The following is an 18,070-nucleotide window of genomic DNA, read 5'->3' on the forward strand; positions in this document are numbered from 1 at the left end:
CCAGGAATGAAATTAGTGGAAGCATTGAATGATCCACGCTTTACATTGAAAATGCATCTAAGGCTAAACACAGCTCCAAAGTGGTTCAGTTACAGGGGCGATTAACATTAGAAACAGTAGACATTCAGTACAAAGCATATTGTAATTGGTTTGGAGTTTGGTAATAGTTTGGTAAATTAATAGGCCTAATATAGATAGATAGGTAGATAGGTAGATAGATAGGTAAATAGGTAGATAGGTAGATAGATAGATAGATAGATAGATAGATAGATAGATAGATAGATAGATAGATAGATAGATAGATAGATAGATAGAGATCTTAGGCCTATTCCACACACATATACATACAGTACACAATTACACTGAGATGTATATTGAGGTTCAAGGCCTTATTTGCAAGTGAGACTCCAAGATGTGCGCTTGTGTGGATGATTTAATGATGGATGAGAGCACAGCTATTTAATCATTTAAATAAGTGAGGGAAACAGATTTTTTTTTTTTATTACCAGCTTAATCCATTCTGTTACCTGTAGGCCTATTGTAAATTATCATCAGCTACTTTCTTGTTTGTTGTGAGATAGAAATATATATTGTTGTAATAATTGTTGTGATGTATTTTTTTATTTGCTAAGAACAGACAACTTTAATGGTCGCTGGACCTTACAGGTCTTTAACTCTGAGAGCGTACAAATGTGACCAGATGGACCCATATGTATCCATTTGGTTTCATTGTACAGTCTATGATTTGTGGGGGTCCTTGAAATGGTTAAAGGACGACTTCACCGCTTTTCAACCTATCTTCATATAATAGGTCCTCACTAATACTCATGATAAAATGGTACCATTTTTTTCTACTCGGTCTGTGTCTCAGAGGAGGGCTGTGGACAGTTCAGAGTCCCGTCTACCAGTGATATCATCAATGGGGAATCCAAGCTAATAGAAACTGCAGGCTTTCTATTCCTGGAAAGTTGCAATGCAATAAAAGAAGCCATTGTTCTCGTGTTAATAAAAATCTAAATAAAAAATGTGAAATCTTGTTGGAAAAAAAATCATGCCTAACGATGATGTCACTGGTCCAGGTTTCTGGACTGTCCACAGCCCTCCTATGAGACATAGACCAAGTAGATTTTTTTTAAAACATTTTATCATGAGTATTAGTGAGGACCAATTATATGAAGATGATACGGTGAAGTCGTCGTTTGAGAAACACTATATTATAACCACTCAAAAAAAATCAAAAGGACCAAAAGAAATATTAAGTATGTTTCTTTCCCTCCTTTAGCTCCAGCTCAGGCACACTGTAACTTCAATTATTTGAAATTCAATTTCACATTTAAAACATATGCCTTTAAAGCGACACTATGTAATTTTTTAAATGAATAAAATGTAAATTTGTCCCATCTGTATGGTAGAGCATATATACAATATAACTTATACAATTGGAGTGGTTGTATTTTGTCTCCCTGCTCTTCTATTGAGACATTTAGATCGTGTCAAAGGTCATGTCTCACCTATAGACACATGGATCAGACACGAATTTTGACCTGATGGTCAAGATCCAATTTATCCCCTGAGCAAGCAGGCAGGCTCGTGTGGGGAGGGTGAGTGGGTGGGTGAGTGGGTGGGTGAGTGGTTGGGTGGGTGAGTGGGTGGATGAGTGGGTGGGTGAGTGGGTGGGTGGGTGGGTGGGTGAGTGGGTGAGTGAGTGGGTGGGTGGGTGAGTGGGTGAGTGGGTGGGTGTGGGAGGGATTTTGAATTCAAGGTATATTGTGGATCAATTTTTTGATTGTAGTCAAAATATAAAAACTGAAAATAAACCTTGTTTAAAAAAAAAGAAACTCTCTTTCTCCCTCACTGCCTCTCTCATCCTTTATAATAAACAACTTTATTATAACCTTGATGGTGTGGTTTTACTGATCAGGGAACAATAAGTTATATTTTCCAAAGAAGCCTCCAGCACTAGTTATTGAACCTTGGTGTTCTTTTTCATGATGAAACCATGTTTCCTATATTCATAATATTATTGCAAAGTCACTGTTATTCATTGACACAAACTGTAATGGTCAGTTCTGTTGGATTACATGAGTCTATGTTGAAGGTTTCCATGGGGTCTAGTTGTTTCTCATCACTGCATGTCTCTAGGGCCTGTGTAAGTGCACAGGCAGTAGTGTACTGACACATTTTTATTTAATTACTCTAATACAGACAGTCCTAGCTGGCCTGTGCACTCTAAGCCTGAGCTCAACAACAACAAAACATGAAAATGCCGTGATGGTGCATTCCTTTACAGTTGATATTGTAAAACTACTACAACATAATAAAGACATCATGATATCCACAATTCCTGAGAATTTGGGAAAATCCTTCAATGGACCAAAGACTGCAATCTTTGCTTTTTTACTATTGTAAACAGATAGTGGTTGTTTTTCTAAGATTTCAACACAGATTTGTTGGTCACAATTCAGCGTTATCGGGGTACAAACAATAGGATGTGTGATAGTTTTCCATGTCCTTTCGGATCGTTTTGCATCAGAGATGTGTACTGTAGTGTTCAACATCACTGCACTGCACTCACATTGAGTTGTAGTAATACACAGTACATACAATATGTAAGCACAGGGATGTCACAATAATGGTGACCGAGGGAGCGCACACGTGAACAAACAGCATGCACAACGTGCACAACATGCATGTGGACATGTGAGGACGAGGGAAAATGTTTGTATGGAAGTCATTTCAGCTGCGTGGACAGAATATGTAATGAAAACAAGGTGTGTGCGTGTGTGTGTGTGTGTGTGTGTGTGCGCGTGCGTGCGTGCCTGTGTGTGTGTGTGTGCACATGTATGTATGCGCGCGCGCTCGTGTGTGTGTCCTACATTTGAAATCCAATCTTGCCTAACGCGCTGCCGCTTTACGGAGTGAACAAAATTAACCCATTAAGACCTGGAACTGTGTCATTTTTAGATTTGAGCTAAAAAGCATTATTTTACACTTTGGGCTATTCAAAAATAGCAGATCTACAAGCTCGTAGCGCGGCACCGAGTGCCGCGCTACGAGCTTGTAGATCTGCTATTTTTGAAAAATCGTGAAAATGTGTGCAAATCTTTGAATATATATATATTTTTAAAGCGTACATTTTGAACTCAAATCGTTGCTTCTGGGGGGTCCCTGGAACAAAATATTTTGATGGGGGTCCGCGGCCAAATACATATCATTTTGGGGGTCCTTGACATGAAAAAGATTGAGCACCACTGATATAGAAACAAACGTTTTTTCAGAAAACTGTTGAGATTTAGGAGACACGTAGAATCGGCTTCAGGTCTCAATGGGTTAAAGATGAATGATTCGACAGCCAAACTGTGCACCAGCTAGCGCAGCCTATCTCTCACATCCTGAGATAATTGAGAGGAGGCCATGCATAATAATACATCTCATAACTCCAGCTTACAGTACACGCACAGACACAAAAAAGGAATCGGTAATAATCTTCAATATTTTCAGAAATGTAAAACAGTTGTGGCAGTAATGAAACGCTGCAACATACTGTAGGCAGTGATGGCACAGGCAGTGATGCCCCGGCAGACCCAAAACCCGGCTATTCTTCACTTTCATTAGTCAGGCACACGCCTAACGCAAGGAGACTGGATTTGGCATTTGAATTCAAATTGTGTTTTTTACGTTGTTTTTCGTAATGTAAAAACATGAGCTGAATTATATTAAAAGCAAAGTGTAATAGAATTTTCACTAGTGCAATCCTTGTGTTTCATCTTTGGTTTTATGGTGTCGCAATAATCATTGGCACCTCTTCATTTATAAAGCCCTGGTTGGAAAATGACCACCATATATCTCCATCCATACTACGTCAGAAACCTATAGTCACATTTTAACTCGTTCCACCAGGGATTGGCTATAGTCCTTCTGGTTCCTTTTGCCAGTTCGGAACTGCATGGGAAAGACTGCTTTCAGCTTTGGTGCACCTGAGTCTTGGAACCTCTTGCAACAAGATCTTGGTGAATACCCTAGCATCTATTGGCCATTTTAGGAATGTATATACTGTAATAACCGTGCATGACCTGTATGCAACCGTTTTAACTGATCGCTGTCAACATGCAACTGTTTTAAAGGAGTAGTTCACCCAAAACATGACTTATTTTCTATCAATTACAAACCCCATGAAGCATTGAATTCATGGAGATATTTTATTTTTTGTCGCATTCAAATGCCAATCATTTGATTACCGGCGGAAAGATGGTAATGTATCCGGTAGGAGACTCAAAGAAGACTCTTTGAGTCTCCTACCGGAGAGACCGCCGGTCATCAAATTATTGGCTCAGGAATGAGACAAAACAAAAGAAAAAAATAATCCATGAATTCAAGGCTTCGTGGGGTGTGTAACTGATAATTTTTTTGGGTGAACTACTCCTTTAACCCATTAAGACCTGAGGCGATTCTTATAAATGTTTTCTAAATCCTAACAGTTTAAAAAAAATATATATATATATATATATTTTCAAGATTTTTCAAAAATAGCAGAGCTACAAGCTCATAGCGCGGCACTCGGTGCCGCGCTATGAGCTTGTAGATCTGCTATTTTTTGGCAGTGGGTGTCCTGGGTCTAGGCTTGATGGCGTAGTGGGCGTAGCGTGGGGACCATACGGTACCTTGTCTCCGTGGGTGAAGGTCTGTCCATCGCTCGCCCTCCTCCAGGAGATGTCAGGCAGAGGCTCTCCCTCAGACACACATGAGATCATGGCGGCGCTGCCCTCCACTGCCGTCACGTTACGCAACTGCACGATGTGAGGCTGGACTGAGAGAGAGAGAGAGAGAGAGAGAGAGAGAGAGAGAGAGAGAGAGAGAGAGAGAGACAGAGAGAGGGATAAGAGGTCAGATATACAGTATTTCAGCCCAATGGCTTGTTGTACACGGAGCAAAAAACTGCCTTCCAGTCTGTGCTGTGAACCAGTCCATTCTGACTTGTAACCAGTCCTGCAAGTTGACAGTATTGTGTTCAGTCCAGTCTGTGTTTTTCCACTCCTTTAACCCATTAAGACCTGAGGCAATAAAAAATCTAAATCCTAACAGTTTTTTTGAAAAAAAAACAACTAAAAGAAAATTCAAGAGTTTTCAAAAATAGCAGATCTACAAGCTCATAGCGCGGCACTCGGTGCCGCGCTATGAGCTTGTAGATCTGCTATTTTTGAATAGCCAAAGAAATCTAAAGTGACACAGATGCGTTCCAGAACTTCCAGTTCTTAACCCACTAAGACCGGGAACGCATCTGTGTAATTATTAGATTTCTTTGAGAGAGAGACTATTCAAAAATAGCAGATATACAAGCTCATAGCGCGGCACTCCTTGTCTTTTTTTTTTTAATCGTGAAAATGTTTACAAATCTTTAGTTTGAATGTATATTTTTAAAGCAAACATTTGTAACTCAAATCTTTGCTTCTGCGGGGATTATACAAATGTCTTCTAAATCCTACCATTTTTATTTTTAAACAGTGATTCTCAAACTTTTTATCATGTCAAGGACCCCCAAAATGATATGTATTTGGCCGCCGACCCCCATCTTCGCTTTAAAGAATATAACATTCAAAGATTTGCACAGATCTACAAGCTCGTAGCGCGGCACTCGGTGCTATAACCATTAAAAATCACACCCTGTGTGAAGGTAGCGGCGCCTTTGATACATTTTGTCATCGATATGTGTTTATAATGTGTTTATAGCCACGTGTCACGTGAAGCTTGACCAATCACTTTGTTGACGGGTCTGACCAATCAGAACGTTGACGGGTCTGACCAATCAGAACGTTGACGGGTCTGACCAATCAGAACGTTGACGGGTCTGACCAATCAGAACGTTGACGTGTCTGACCAATCAGAACGTTGACGGTGAACACGGACAAAGTCAGGTATAGAGCAGGATCCGCTCTATACCTAAAGGTAGAGAGCGGCTAGCGCCGCTAAAAACTTACCTAGAAGGACACTTTAGCCAAATGAATAATAAAATGATATCTCAGAATGGATCAGACAGATAGGTTTGACCTTATATGGCAACCTTTGGTCCAACACCTGGAGGAAAACGCCAATGTCAATAACTAATACAGAGCGTTCGAAGTCTCTCTCCCCCCCGCCGCCGCCGCCCCCACCCCTGGAGCCCTGGGTTTGTTTTTGTTTTGTTTTTTTGATTTTGATTTTTTTTTTTTTTTTTTTTTTTCTTCTGTTTTCTTTTGTATATTTCAGTTTTATTCTGTACCTTATTTTTCGGTTGTTTCTCTTGATTCCCATTCATTAATTTTATTTCATTTTCTGTATGTTTTATGTCCTGTTTATTGTGTGGTGCATTATCCGCTCCTAATGCTAGTAATATGATGGGAGAGCACATCATGGCTATGAGCACAAACAATTCTGCCAGTACGCTAAATTCGCAACAGAAGTGTGTAATGTGTAGTACTGTACACCCCATGATCCCTTCCAGCCCATCTTCTTCTTTTTCACCATATGTCGTGTCATTTATGTATAAAAAAGAAAAAACCACAAGGTGTATTACAAGATATGTCACATAACACATACAATGAAATTGAGATGTAAAGCTGTAATGTATATCACCTTAATAAAAAGAATACTAAAAAAAAAAAAAAAAATGAAATTACTAAATATTTCTAGATATTACTCATTGTTTATTTAGTCATTGTTTATATAGACATCTAATTCTATATTCATGACATCATAGTGATGTCATGAATAGTCCCCTTGCCTGACAAATCAGAACCTTGACGGGCCTGACCAATCAGAACCTTGACGGGCCTGACCAATCAGAACGTTGACGGACCTGACCAATCAGAACCTTGACGGGCCTGACCAATCAGAACGTTGACGGACCTGACCAATCAGAACGTTGGCGGGCCTGACCAATCAGAACGTTGACAGACCTGACCAATCAGAACGCTGACGGAAAAGCCAGGTATAGAGCAGGACCGCTCTATACTATGTATAGAGTGGCGCCAGCGCCGCTAAAAATAATGGTTAAAGCTCAAATCTAAAATGACACAGATGTGTACCTGGATTGAATGGGTTGACAAAATGATATACTGCATGCATGCTTTACTGTTTGGAAGGCCTCTCTCTAACTGTTTGGAAGGCCTCTCTCTAACTGTTTGGAAGGCCTCTCTCTAACTGTTTGGACGGCCTCTCTCTAACTGTTTGGACGGCCTCTCTCTAACTGTTTGGACGGCCTCTCTCTAACTGTTTGGAAGGCCTCTCTCTAACTGTTTGGACGGCCTCTCTCTAACTGTTTGGACGGCCTCTCTCTAACTGTTTGGACGGCCTCTCTCTAACTGTTTGGACGGCCTCTCTCTAACTGTTTGGAAGGCCTCTCTCTAACTGTTTGGAAGGCCTCTCTCTAACTGTTTGGACGGCCTCTCTCTAACTGTTTGGAAGGCCTCTCTCTAACTGTTTGGACGGCCTCTCTCTAACTGTTTGGAAGGCCTCTCTCTAACTGTTTGGACGGCCTCTCTCTAACTGTTTGGACGGCCTCTCTCTAACTGTTTGGACGGCCTCTCTCTAACTGTTTGGACGGCCTCTCTCTAACTGCTTGGACGGCCTCTCTCTAACTCCGATGCTCTTTTCAGCCACTGAGGCGAGCGCCATGACACGTGGCGAGGTCAAAGACATAGTGGCGGTGGAGGTGAAGATGATGGGCACTGTTCTCGCAGCATGGTGACTTGCTTTATACGCCTATTGCTGACGCATGACCCTGCATGTGTGAAGGGCACAGAGTGCACTGAGGTCTACAGTACATGACTCATGGATTGCCCTCTCTCTCTCTCTACTTTTCTAAGTGTACTTAGGAGAGTGTTTCACAGAGGAGGTTTGTGAAGTAGTGCAGCGTAACGTCCAAGAAAGTGACTGGAGAAATAGCAGTGGGGGCTTATATATATATACTGTAAAATGCTGCAGAGCGTGTGTGTGTGTGTGTGTGTGTGTGTGTGTGTGTGTGTGTGTGTCTGTGTCTGTGTCTGTGTGTGTGTGTGTGTGTGTGTGTGTGTGTGTGTGTGTGTGTGTGTGTGTGTGTGTGTCTGTGTGTGTGTGTGTGTGTGTGTGTGTGTGTGTGTGTGTGTGTGTGTGTGTGTGTGTGTGTGTGCGCGTGTGTGCGTGTGTGTGTGTCAGTGGTGGAAAAAAAAAAATCATTTCATTGAACGAACGGCAATGAACTAGTTCTTTTGAACGAATCGATCATGAACGAACCATCACTAGTGTGTGTGTAGGGGTGGAAAAAGTACTTGAATTCTTTGCTTAAGGAAAAGTACCAATACTGCAATATAGAAATACTCTGTTACAAGTAAAAGTCCAGGATTCAAAATGTACTTGAGTAAAAGTACAAAGCTATTGGTATCAGAATGTACTTAAAGTACCAAAAGTAAAAGTACTAAAATGTTTGAAAATAGCAGATCTACAAGCTCACAACGCGTCGCTTTGCGACACGTTGTGAGCTTGTAGATCGGCTATTTTCAAATGGCCTAGATATAAAATAGAGCTAAAGTGGTTAATGTATGTTTTATAATGTAATAATTTATATCTGCAAAGCAACTAGTAACTAAAGTTTTCAAATAATTGTGGTGGAGTAAAAGTACAATCTGAGATGTAGTGGAGTAGAAGAAAAAGTATTGGAAATTGGATATACTCAAGTAAAGTACAAATACCTCAACATTGTACTTAAGTACAGTACTTAAGTAAATGTACTTAGTTACTTTCCACCACTGTGTGTGTGTCTGTGCTTGCGTGTGCGCGCGCGTGTGTGAGTGTGAGTGTGAGTGTGAGTGTGTGTGTGTGTGTGTGTGTGTGTGTGTGTGTGTGTGTGTGTGTGTGTGTGTGTGTGTGTGTGCGTGTGTGTGTGTGTGTGCGCGAGTGCGTGTGTGTGTGTGTGTGTGTATGAGTCAGGGAACAGCGTACTGAGTTCTGACGTCAACACCATGCCCCCTGGGTCATAGCATTTATTTTTCCGTTCAAGCTTCCATTCAACTTTTAAAATCACTTATTAGAACTGTGTTCCAAAAAAAAAGAAAAAGGAAAAAAAGGAGTCCGCAGGCATTCTGAGAGGTGGCTCTGAATTGTTGTTTATGATATTTAATTATATTTTCTGATACAGTCTGTGATTTATAGGCTGCCTGGCATTTTTGACCTCCCTGGATGAATTACTGTAGTACTTTCCCGGCATCAGTGTATGCTTGTTAACCAAATGACTGAAAAGTCTAGACCCTTTGGAACACTTAAATTAAGTGATAAAAAGATATGAAATAAAAGGCGTGCCAAAACACGTTCACAAATGTAATCCAGTGTTCGACTGAGTCAACTACCAAGAACCTTCTGGTGTGTAGAGCAGGGGTTTTCAACCAGTGGTCCGGGGACCACCAGTGGTCCTTGAGGGGGTTCCAGGGGGTCCCCAGCCACATTAATAGTTAGCAACCAAATTGACCCTTATATGTCTGTAACTCTGAGAGTGTACAAATGGAACCAAATGCACCCTAACGGGTCCATTTGGTTCCATTTGTACACTCTCAGAGTTAAATGAACACTGATGATGGTGATACAGTGTAGATTGGGACCCCCAATAAATGTAAATGGTTGAGTCCCTGGCATATCTTTTCAAATGGGGGTCCCTGGGCTAATATTTGTCAATTTGGGGGTCCTTGATGCGAAAAAGGTTGAAGACCCCTGGTGTAGAGTATGTGAGGTGAGGATTCCCCTGCTATCTTCCACAAGGAAGACTTGAAGTGGAATCTTTCCTTTGACCAAACAACAGCTTTTGTAGACCAACATGCTCCACCGAGACAAAGTGGATCATTAAACTTCAGCTTATTGACTGGTAAGTTTAATGATGGATGAGTCCTAGAGTTTAATGACTGACTGGTCATCGATGAAGGACCACTTCATCGATGTTCAACCTTTCCAAAGTTTTTCAAACTTTCTAAACTGCATGCTTTCTCATCCTGGGAAGTTAGCATGCTGAAATAGAACACGCTGTTCTTGCAATGATAAAAAATGAAATAAAACATTTGAAATCTTGTTTGAAATGACCAAACCTGCCATCCTATACCGATGAGGTCACTGGCAGGCGGGTTTCTGAACTGTCCACAGCCATCCTCTGAGATACAGTGAGTACGACGAGAATGTTGTCATCTTATAATGAGCATTAGCGAGGAGTCCGAGACCAATTATATGAAGATAGGTTGAAAATAGGTGAAGTGATCCTTTAATAACTGGTCAGTTTAAAACCGTGGTTCTCAAAGTGGGGTCCAGTGACCCACACAGATGGGGGTAATTGGGGGTCCTTGACATGTATTCTGACCCCCTTTTCTCTCAAATGTAGAAGTTATGCCAATTAATTCCTCCCCACACACACATTTCTGTGTTGTGTGTCACTGCTGACTCGCCCGCCAGTGAGGAGCCCCCACCGGGAGGATGCAGAGCCTTCGTCCCACTCCTCCGCTGACAGGTATAGGAAGGAGAACGTGTAGTGACAAATATCACTGTCCCCGCACGGCTTCCCTCCCCCGAACACAGGCCAAATTGTGTTCATAATACAGTAGACGCTCGACAAAGCCGGATGCCACGGTGGATTCGAATCCGCAGGCTCCGTGGTGGTGGGCACGTACCTTACCACTATAGCGCCACCCGAGTGCCCTCATCCCTCCTGTTTCACTGAGGCCACAACAGTATCTACCAGCGGGATGGGGGGGGGGGGGGGGGCTGACATGTGCTACTTTCAGGAAGTCATTTCAGGCCGCTGTGCGTTAGCAACAAGACTGAGGGCAGAAGCACTGAGGTGTGACTGTATGTTCACTCTGCTGGAACCGGCACACACACGTGCACACATGCAGACACACACACACACACACACACACGCACGCACACTCTCAATATGAAGCAACAAGTCTCACACAAATCACCGGGCCTCAGCACAGAGGCAGATATAAATGTGCATGTGTAAGCAGCAGCCAAGCCCACTCTCTCTCACACACACACACGCACACACGTGCGCACGCACCCACACGCACACGCGCACTGCATGCACTCACAGAGGTAAGCAAGCACATCAGACACCTCCGCTAGCTAACAGTGGCTGTGCTGTCAGGGGAAATAAAACTAACTTACAACTGTGTTCCACCCGCTGTCCACCGCGAGGCAGAAACCGTTACCGTCTTCATTTAAATACATTTTGAAAGAGCAAGCGCTTCTCGCATTCTTCAAAGGATGTTGATGACTGGAGCAAAAAATCTGCAATGTTTCGGTGCGAGGTAGGGCTGCGCAATTAACTGAAAATTGTCAAACATGGTGATTTTAGAATTCACAGTTATGTTTGCATATAATGGTGAATTAATTCAAACATCTTATTGTTGATGCACCGTGGCCTCATCTCCTCACCGTTACAGAGGGATTATCAGCCTCTGTAGCAGACGGAAACGTGAAATAAAACACATTATAGAGCTTAAACCTTTAGCTTTGACAGAACATTACCCACCGGTGGGGAATGGCTGCCTTAAACAGACAGTGGTGGACAGATACTTTACCCCTCTCGCGACCAAGGACGCAGAGAGCATTTTAGAACCGAAGGGGACGCATGCACGCGCACGCAGCACGCACGCAGCGCGCAAGGGGGGAAAACCCTCCCCCCAATGGAACTGAGTATGTCCAAACCCCCCCCCCCCACCCCCAAGCCTATAAATCACAGACTGTATCAGAAAATATAATTAAATATCATAAACAACAATGCAGAGACACCTCTCAGAATGACAGAATGCCTGCGGACTGCATATATTCTTTTTCTTTTTTTGGAACACAGTTCTAATAAGTGATTTTAAAAGTTGAATGGAAGCTTGAACAGAAACATAAATGTTATGACCCCCCCCCCCCCCCCCCCCCCCCCCATGGGAACCCAACACGCCCCAACCCGTCCCACAGAAATGAATATAAACCAACGACCCGTCCCGCCTTGCAACCCGCCAAAAAAAAAAAAACACACACAAGCAAGTCCATTCAATTGCTTTCCAAAGAGAGAGAGAGAGAGAGGGGGACAGAGGGAGGGAGAGAGAGAGAGAGAGCGTGCGTGCTCGTGTGAGAAGGTGTGTTTTGGTGGGGGGGTTTTCTTCCGTGGGTTGACCCGCTTCGCTTCGATAATTCCATCATAATCTATAACCCGTCCTCCCGCCCAGCGGTACAACCCGCGGGACCTGCGGGTTACGGGTCGGCCCGCGCATCACTGCCGGTTTGGGTGCGTTTGATTTCCCAACCATGTCCGCAGGGACGTGCACAGATAGACTCTAGGTGGTGCAAAGGTGCCCTTTGCCCTCTTGACCAGAAGTGCCCTTTTTTTCAGTTTACAACAGGGGTCTTCAACAGGGGGTCCGGGACCCCTAGGGGGTCCTCATAGTTACTACAGGGGGTCCGCCAAAACTTTATGTGATATGATTTTTCCTAGCATCCCTTTTCTGAGGAGAACTTTAGCCAAAAATAGCAGATCTACAAGCCCACAACGCCTCGCGCTGCGAGGCGTTGTGGGCTTGTAGATCGGCTATTTTTGGCAAAGAGGTACTGTATACTGTAGGTGTAGAGGGAAAAAAGAGCAGACCAAGTAAACAAAAAAAAGTATAATTTACTGGAGCACCTGCCCCTCAAAATGTCTGTGCACGCCACTGCATGTCCTGTCTCTTTGACCCATGTTGACTGTTAGGCTCAGGCTTACCAAACACCTTGAGGAGGATCTCTCGTTCCTGGGAGCCGGCCTTGTTGGTGGCCCTGCAGGCGTACGCTCCCCCGTCGTCCTGTCTGATGTTGTGGATGGTCAGCGTGCTCCGCCCGTCCTCCAGATGGCTGAAGACATACTGCTCCAACTGTTGCAGCTGCTGCCCCCTCCTGGACAACGTGAGAAAGACAGGAAACGCGTAGTTGAGTTACTAGTACAATTATAGACAGAGGGACGGACGGACGGACGGACGGACGGACGGACGGACGGACGGACGGACTGATGGATTTACTTGAATAAAAGCACAAAAGTATTGGTATCAAAATGTACTAAAAGTACCAAAAGTAGAAGGTAGTCATTGCAGAATGTCCCATTTCACAAGTTTTCAAATGTATAAAAATCTTTTGAAAATAGCAGATCTACAAGCTCACATTGCATATGAGCTTGTAGATCAGCTATTTTCAAATGGCTGAAATGTATATAGGGCTGAAGTGGTTAATGTATGTTTTGTAATAATAATCAAAATCTACAAAGTAACTACTGTAATAACTAAAATGTTCAAATAAGTGTAGTGGAGTAAAAGTACAATCTTTGCCTCTGAGATGTAGTGGAGTAGAAGTACAAGTATTGAAAATTGGAAATACTCCAGTAAAGTAAAAGTACCTCAAATTTGTACCTAAGTACAGTTTACTTAAGTAAATGTACTTAAATGTACGTAAATGTTACTTTCCAGCACTGCTGTAGTCAATGATTTGACTGAGCTATGTCAACAATGCAGCTGTGACACCAACATGTGACAGCAAATAGAAAACTGTGACCTGTCAAACGTAGGGGTAGGTCTATTCATGGACAACACAGTAAAAGTGACTTTTATCTCAATCTGTCCAGACTTGTGAAACCACACAGCAGGAAGAAAACAGGCTAAGACTGGTTATTACCTGTTCGTCAGATATGGATAGAAATCCTCCATTTAAAAGCTAACAGCCTATATTTTATCATCAAAGGTCATTGTTTAAGTTCGGTTGTGGAGTGATTCTAAAGTGATCACAGGGCCAAAGCTTCAGAACAGCTTCAGGAAAGAGCATGGATGACTGTCCAGAGCTGATTGTACCTGGACCACACGTTCACCTGCATTGAGTTCTGACAGTATGAGACATAAAACACATTAACCTGCATTGTGTTCATTCATGTAGACTAAATGTATCACACATTTACCTATTGAGTTCTTATGAGACTTAATGTAACATTAACCTACCTTGAGTTCTTATGAGACTTTAATTATTAAGCTGCTTTGAGTTCTTATAGACTAAATATAACACACATTAACCTGCATTGTGTTCTTTCTTATTATATGAGATCAACTTTAGAGACCTTCCGTCGCTTTCGGATGGAAACGTTGTAGGTCCAAAACCATTCCTTTTTAGCCGATCTACAAGCTCACAGCTTGAGCTTGAATATCTACTATTTTCACATTTTCACAAAAGCATAACACGTTTAAATAAGTTGGATCTGGGATTTCAAATGCAGCAAATTATGCTGTGTTAATGTCAACAAATAACATGCACACACACACGCGCACACACGCACGCGCGCGCGCGCGCACACACACACACACACACACACACACACACACACACACACACACACACACACACACACACACACACACACACACACACACACACACACACACACACACACACACACACACACACACACACACACACACACACACACACACACACACACACACACACACACACACACGAGGTGGATGTGGCAATAACTTTTAACGAGTCAGGGAGGAAATGAAGAAAGTGCTCATTGGAAACCAATGTCATTCCACTGACTGACTGACTGACTGACTGACTGACTGACTGTCTGACTGGACAATCTCCCCATGCACTGTTTACACCACACATCACAAGAAACTAGCACAATAAATGGTGCTCTGATTGTCTACAGCCAGTGTGATTGGGTCTGTGCAGTCTGTGAATTCCAATTTCCTCAGTAACTGGTGTGCGTGCGCGTGCGTGTGCGTGTGTGTGTGTGTGTGTGTGTGTGTGTGTGTGTGTGTGTGTGTGTGTGTGCGTGTGTGTGTGCGTGTGTGTGCGTGTGTGTGTGCGTGTGCGAGGGTTGATGTTGAATTGAACATTATGAATTAACCACCACACCCAATGGCTCTCATTTCATATTTCCACATTGTCAATTTTCAATTGCAAGCCGCCAAGCCTCCCTCCCTCCCTCGCTCACCTCACGCTTGAAACGCACCACCAGGCACGAACGCAGATTTTTCTTCCGCTCCACGCTAATGGATGCAGCCATGTTCTCACTGGCCGCACATGGACGCTCCCCACTTGCGCACGTTAAGATGTTTTTACCGCCCCCCGGGCAAACAAACATACCTCTTCCCGCGCGCATTTTCATTGAAACGCATTGACCAGACGTCCCGCTGTGGCCAGGTTTGTCGAGAACGCGTACAAACCTCCGTATACTAGACGGGACGGGGGGGGGGGGGCAGGATCTAGGTGCCGTCTGTGGGTGGGCTGACAGGTCTCAGCTCACAGGCGCACCTGCAGCACATGCTGTTAACTAAGTGGAATGGCAGGTGCTGTTGATGGGAAACCTACATGTGTTTGTGCTTTCTGTTGCAGTGAGGCTTGGTCCAGAGTGAGGGCCACACACACACAAGTCCACATTCTCTGATTTTTACTCCAATGTGGTTGTGTTACTCAGTGACTATTTTCCATGTTACTGGACTTATGTTAAAGGACAACTTTAGTTTTTTACAACCAAGGTTTATGTTTTAGATTGTAATTAATTAAATTAAATTATCAAATATGAGTGTTAAAAAAAAAATATTTAGTGCTTTCTATAGTTTTAGCAATTTTCGCGATCTTTTTTACAGTGGGCGGGGGCATTCTGTCCGGTGGCTAAATATGTATTTTTTTACACAATAACCTGGTGTTTTCTTTATTATTATTTACAGTAGCTCATCTAGCCCCCAATAACTCACATCTGGCCATCAAAGACCACAGGGCCTTTTTTATTGTGCAAAAAAAAGGCATATTTAGCCACCTGACAGAATGCCCCCGCCCACTGTAAATAATATCGCGGAAATTGCCAAAACTGTAAAAAGCAGTAAATGAAAAAAAAATAACACTCATCTTTTATTTACTTTAATTACAAGCTAAAATATAAACCTTGGTTGTAAAAAAACAAAGTTGTCCTTTAAGGTCACTCAGTGACTTATTGTTTGGGCTCCTGTTGATGACCATTTGTCTGATGTATTTCTCTCTGGGCTGGAAAACACGACCTACTTAAGGAAGCTGCCCTGTGTTCTGTCCTTCCTGTGCCTTGGGTGGTGACTGTTTGGTGACACACATGTTTTGCTACTACTCCCACAGAGTCGGTCCAAAACTCACACAAATCGGTAGTCTAAACCAGTGGTTCTCAAACTTTGACATGTCAAGGACCCCCAAATTGACACGTATTAGCCCGCGGACCCCCATTTAATGGCATTTCTATATCTGGGACCCCAATTATTTTGTAAAATCGATCTTAATTTAACTCTGAGAGTGTAAAAATGGAACCAAATGGACCCGTTAGGGTCCATTTGGTTCCATTTGTACACTCTCAGAGTTATAGATCCATAAGGGTCCATTTGGTTCCCAACTATCCATCATTTAGCTGGGGACCCCCTGGAACTCCCTCAAGGACCCCTGGGGGTCCCCGGACCCCACTTTGAGAACCAATGGTCTACACATTATCTCTGGAGTCATGTGATCAAGATGTATATCAGTGTTAATTTTGTAGACTAAAGGTCCTTACATGCACCGGGGGCGATTTTTTTCATGTGAATAATACGTTTTTTTTAAAACCTTATAAAGTCAATGCAAGCTTCCACTTCAGTTTCGGAGCGAAAAAGCGTCTTTTATTTATTCGGAGTCCGAATTTTGCGTATATTCGCATAATCGCCAGTGTGTAATGACCTTAAGACTAAAAGACTAAACAATTTCAGATGACTAAAATAGGACTAAAACTAAATGGTGTGTTATTGAAAAGACTTGAGACTAAGACTGAATCAGAATTTGCTTGAAAAGAAGAGCACACTTTTCCAGTCGCAAAACAGTTCCTCTTCACCAGAAATATCCTAGCAATAATGAAAAGGCCACATCAAATTCAACAGAACACATTTCTCACTTTGATTGGCTTTTGTAATTACAAAAAGCCAATTACGACTCCACGTTTTTCTTGCAAGAGTGGAATTATAATACACAAAAAGAAAGGTGACAAACGAACAAAGGCAGGCAAAGCCCAATAACAGCCTCCATTATTGGCACAGCCTCATTTGGTATTACTTTTAAAATGCCACAGCCTTGGTATTTCTTTTTTTTTTAAAGTGCACACAATAGAAGTCAATGCATTCTGTGCATTTTTAAAGACACTCTGACATTTTGGAGTCACTGAGAGATAACAAGACATTGTTATTTATTCACATTGTTAAACCATTAGCATTTCCCTGTTTGTGAAAGGATGGGATAAAAAACTCCCATTTCAAGCTCTGGTGTAAACAAAGTCCTTGACCTTTTCACGTCAAGGACCCCCAAAATAATATGTACAGTATTTAGCCACAGACACACGTCTAAAATATTTTTGTGCCAGCCGGGGACCCCCATACAAGATGTGTGTTGTTAAAGTGTTTAAAATATATTCCACATGTTCTACAAATTGTTTGAAAATAGCAGACTTACAAGCTCCCAGCGCATCGCAACGCTATTAAAAATTAGCCTATATGTATATAGGTTTAAAGTGGTTAAAGTGATGTTGATGCTATATTAACAAATTCTGCTAGGGGCCTCCCCGGTAGAGCTCTTCACGGGCCCCCCGATTCCGAAAATACCCGAGAGGACCCGAGACCCGTACGGGTCTGATCCGTGTTTTATCATAATCACTCGGGGGGCGGGTCGGAATCGGTCAGTATTACCTCAGAACTCGGGTCTGTCTATCATCATGTGTAATACCCGAGTGGATCCAAGAAGACCCGTAGTATGCCTGCTGAGTGTGTGCGCGGCTGCAGCCGCTGCACTAATCAGGAGAGAAACGCAATGAAGTGGTCATTAGGTCTGCTATTATTTCATAAAGTCCACATTTATTTACAAAGAAAACCTTTTCATTCATATTACATTAACTCATTGAGCGCCATTAACGTGTTTCACGTGTTTTTACCGCTATGGCTCAACGTGCCAATGACGTGTTTGACGTGTTTTTGAAAAAATTGTTAAAAAAAAAAAAAAAAAGTTTTTTTTTTTTTTTTTTTGAAAAACA

The 18,070-nt window shown here is 42.6% G+C and overlaps 1 protein-coding gene across 1 annotated transcript in view; it reads right to left on the minus strand.

Annotated features, from left to right (window-relative positions):
• The window catches only part of LOC311035279 (neural cell adhesion molecule 2-like), a 658,788-nt gene that overhangs the window by 92,847 nt on the left and 547,871 nt on the right, over positions 1-18,070 (minus strand). The window contains exons 7-8 of the mRNA XM_084043386.1: positions 12,743-12,912; positions 4,662-4,807 (exon numbers count right to left, since the gene is read on the minus strand). Of these exons, the coding sequence (XP_083899512.1) occupies positions 4,662-4,807; positions 12,743-12,912 (316 nt within the window). The remainder of the gene's footprint in view (positions 1-4,661; positions 4,808-12,742; positions 12,913-18,070) is intronic.

Source organism: Gymnoscopelus microlampas, assembly GCF_963454915.1.
Source record: "Gymnoscopelus microlampas genome assembly, chromosome: 19".
Classification (NCBI taxonomy): Eukaryota; Metazoa; Chordata; class Actinopteri; order Myctophiformes; family Myctophidae; genus Gymnoscopelus; species Gymnoscopelus microlampas.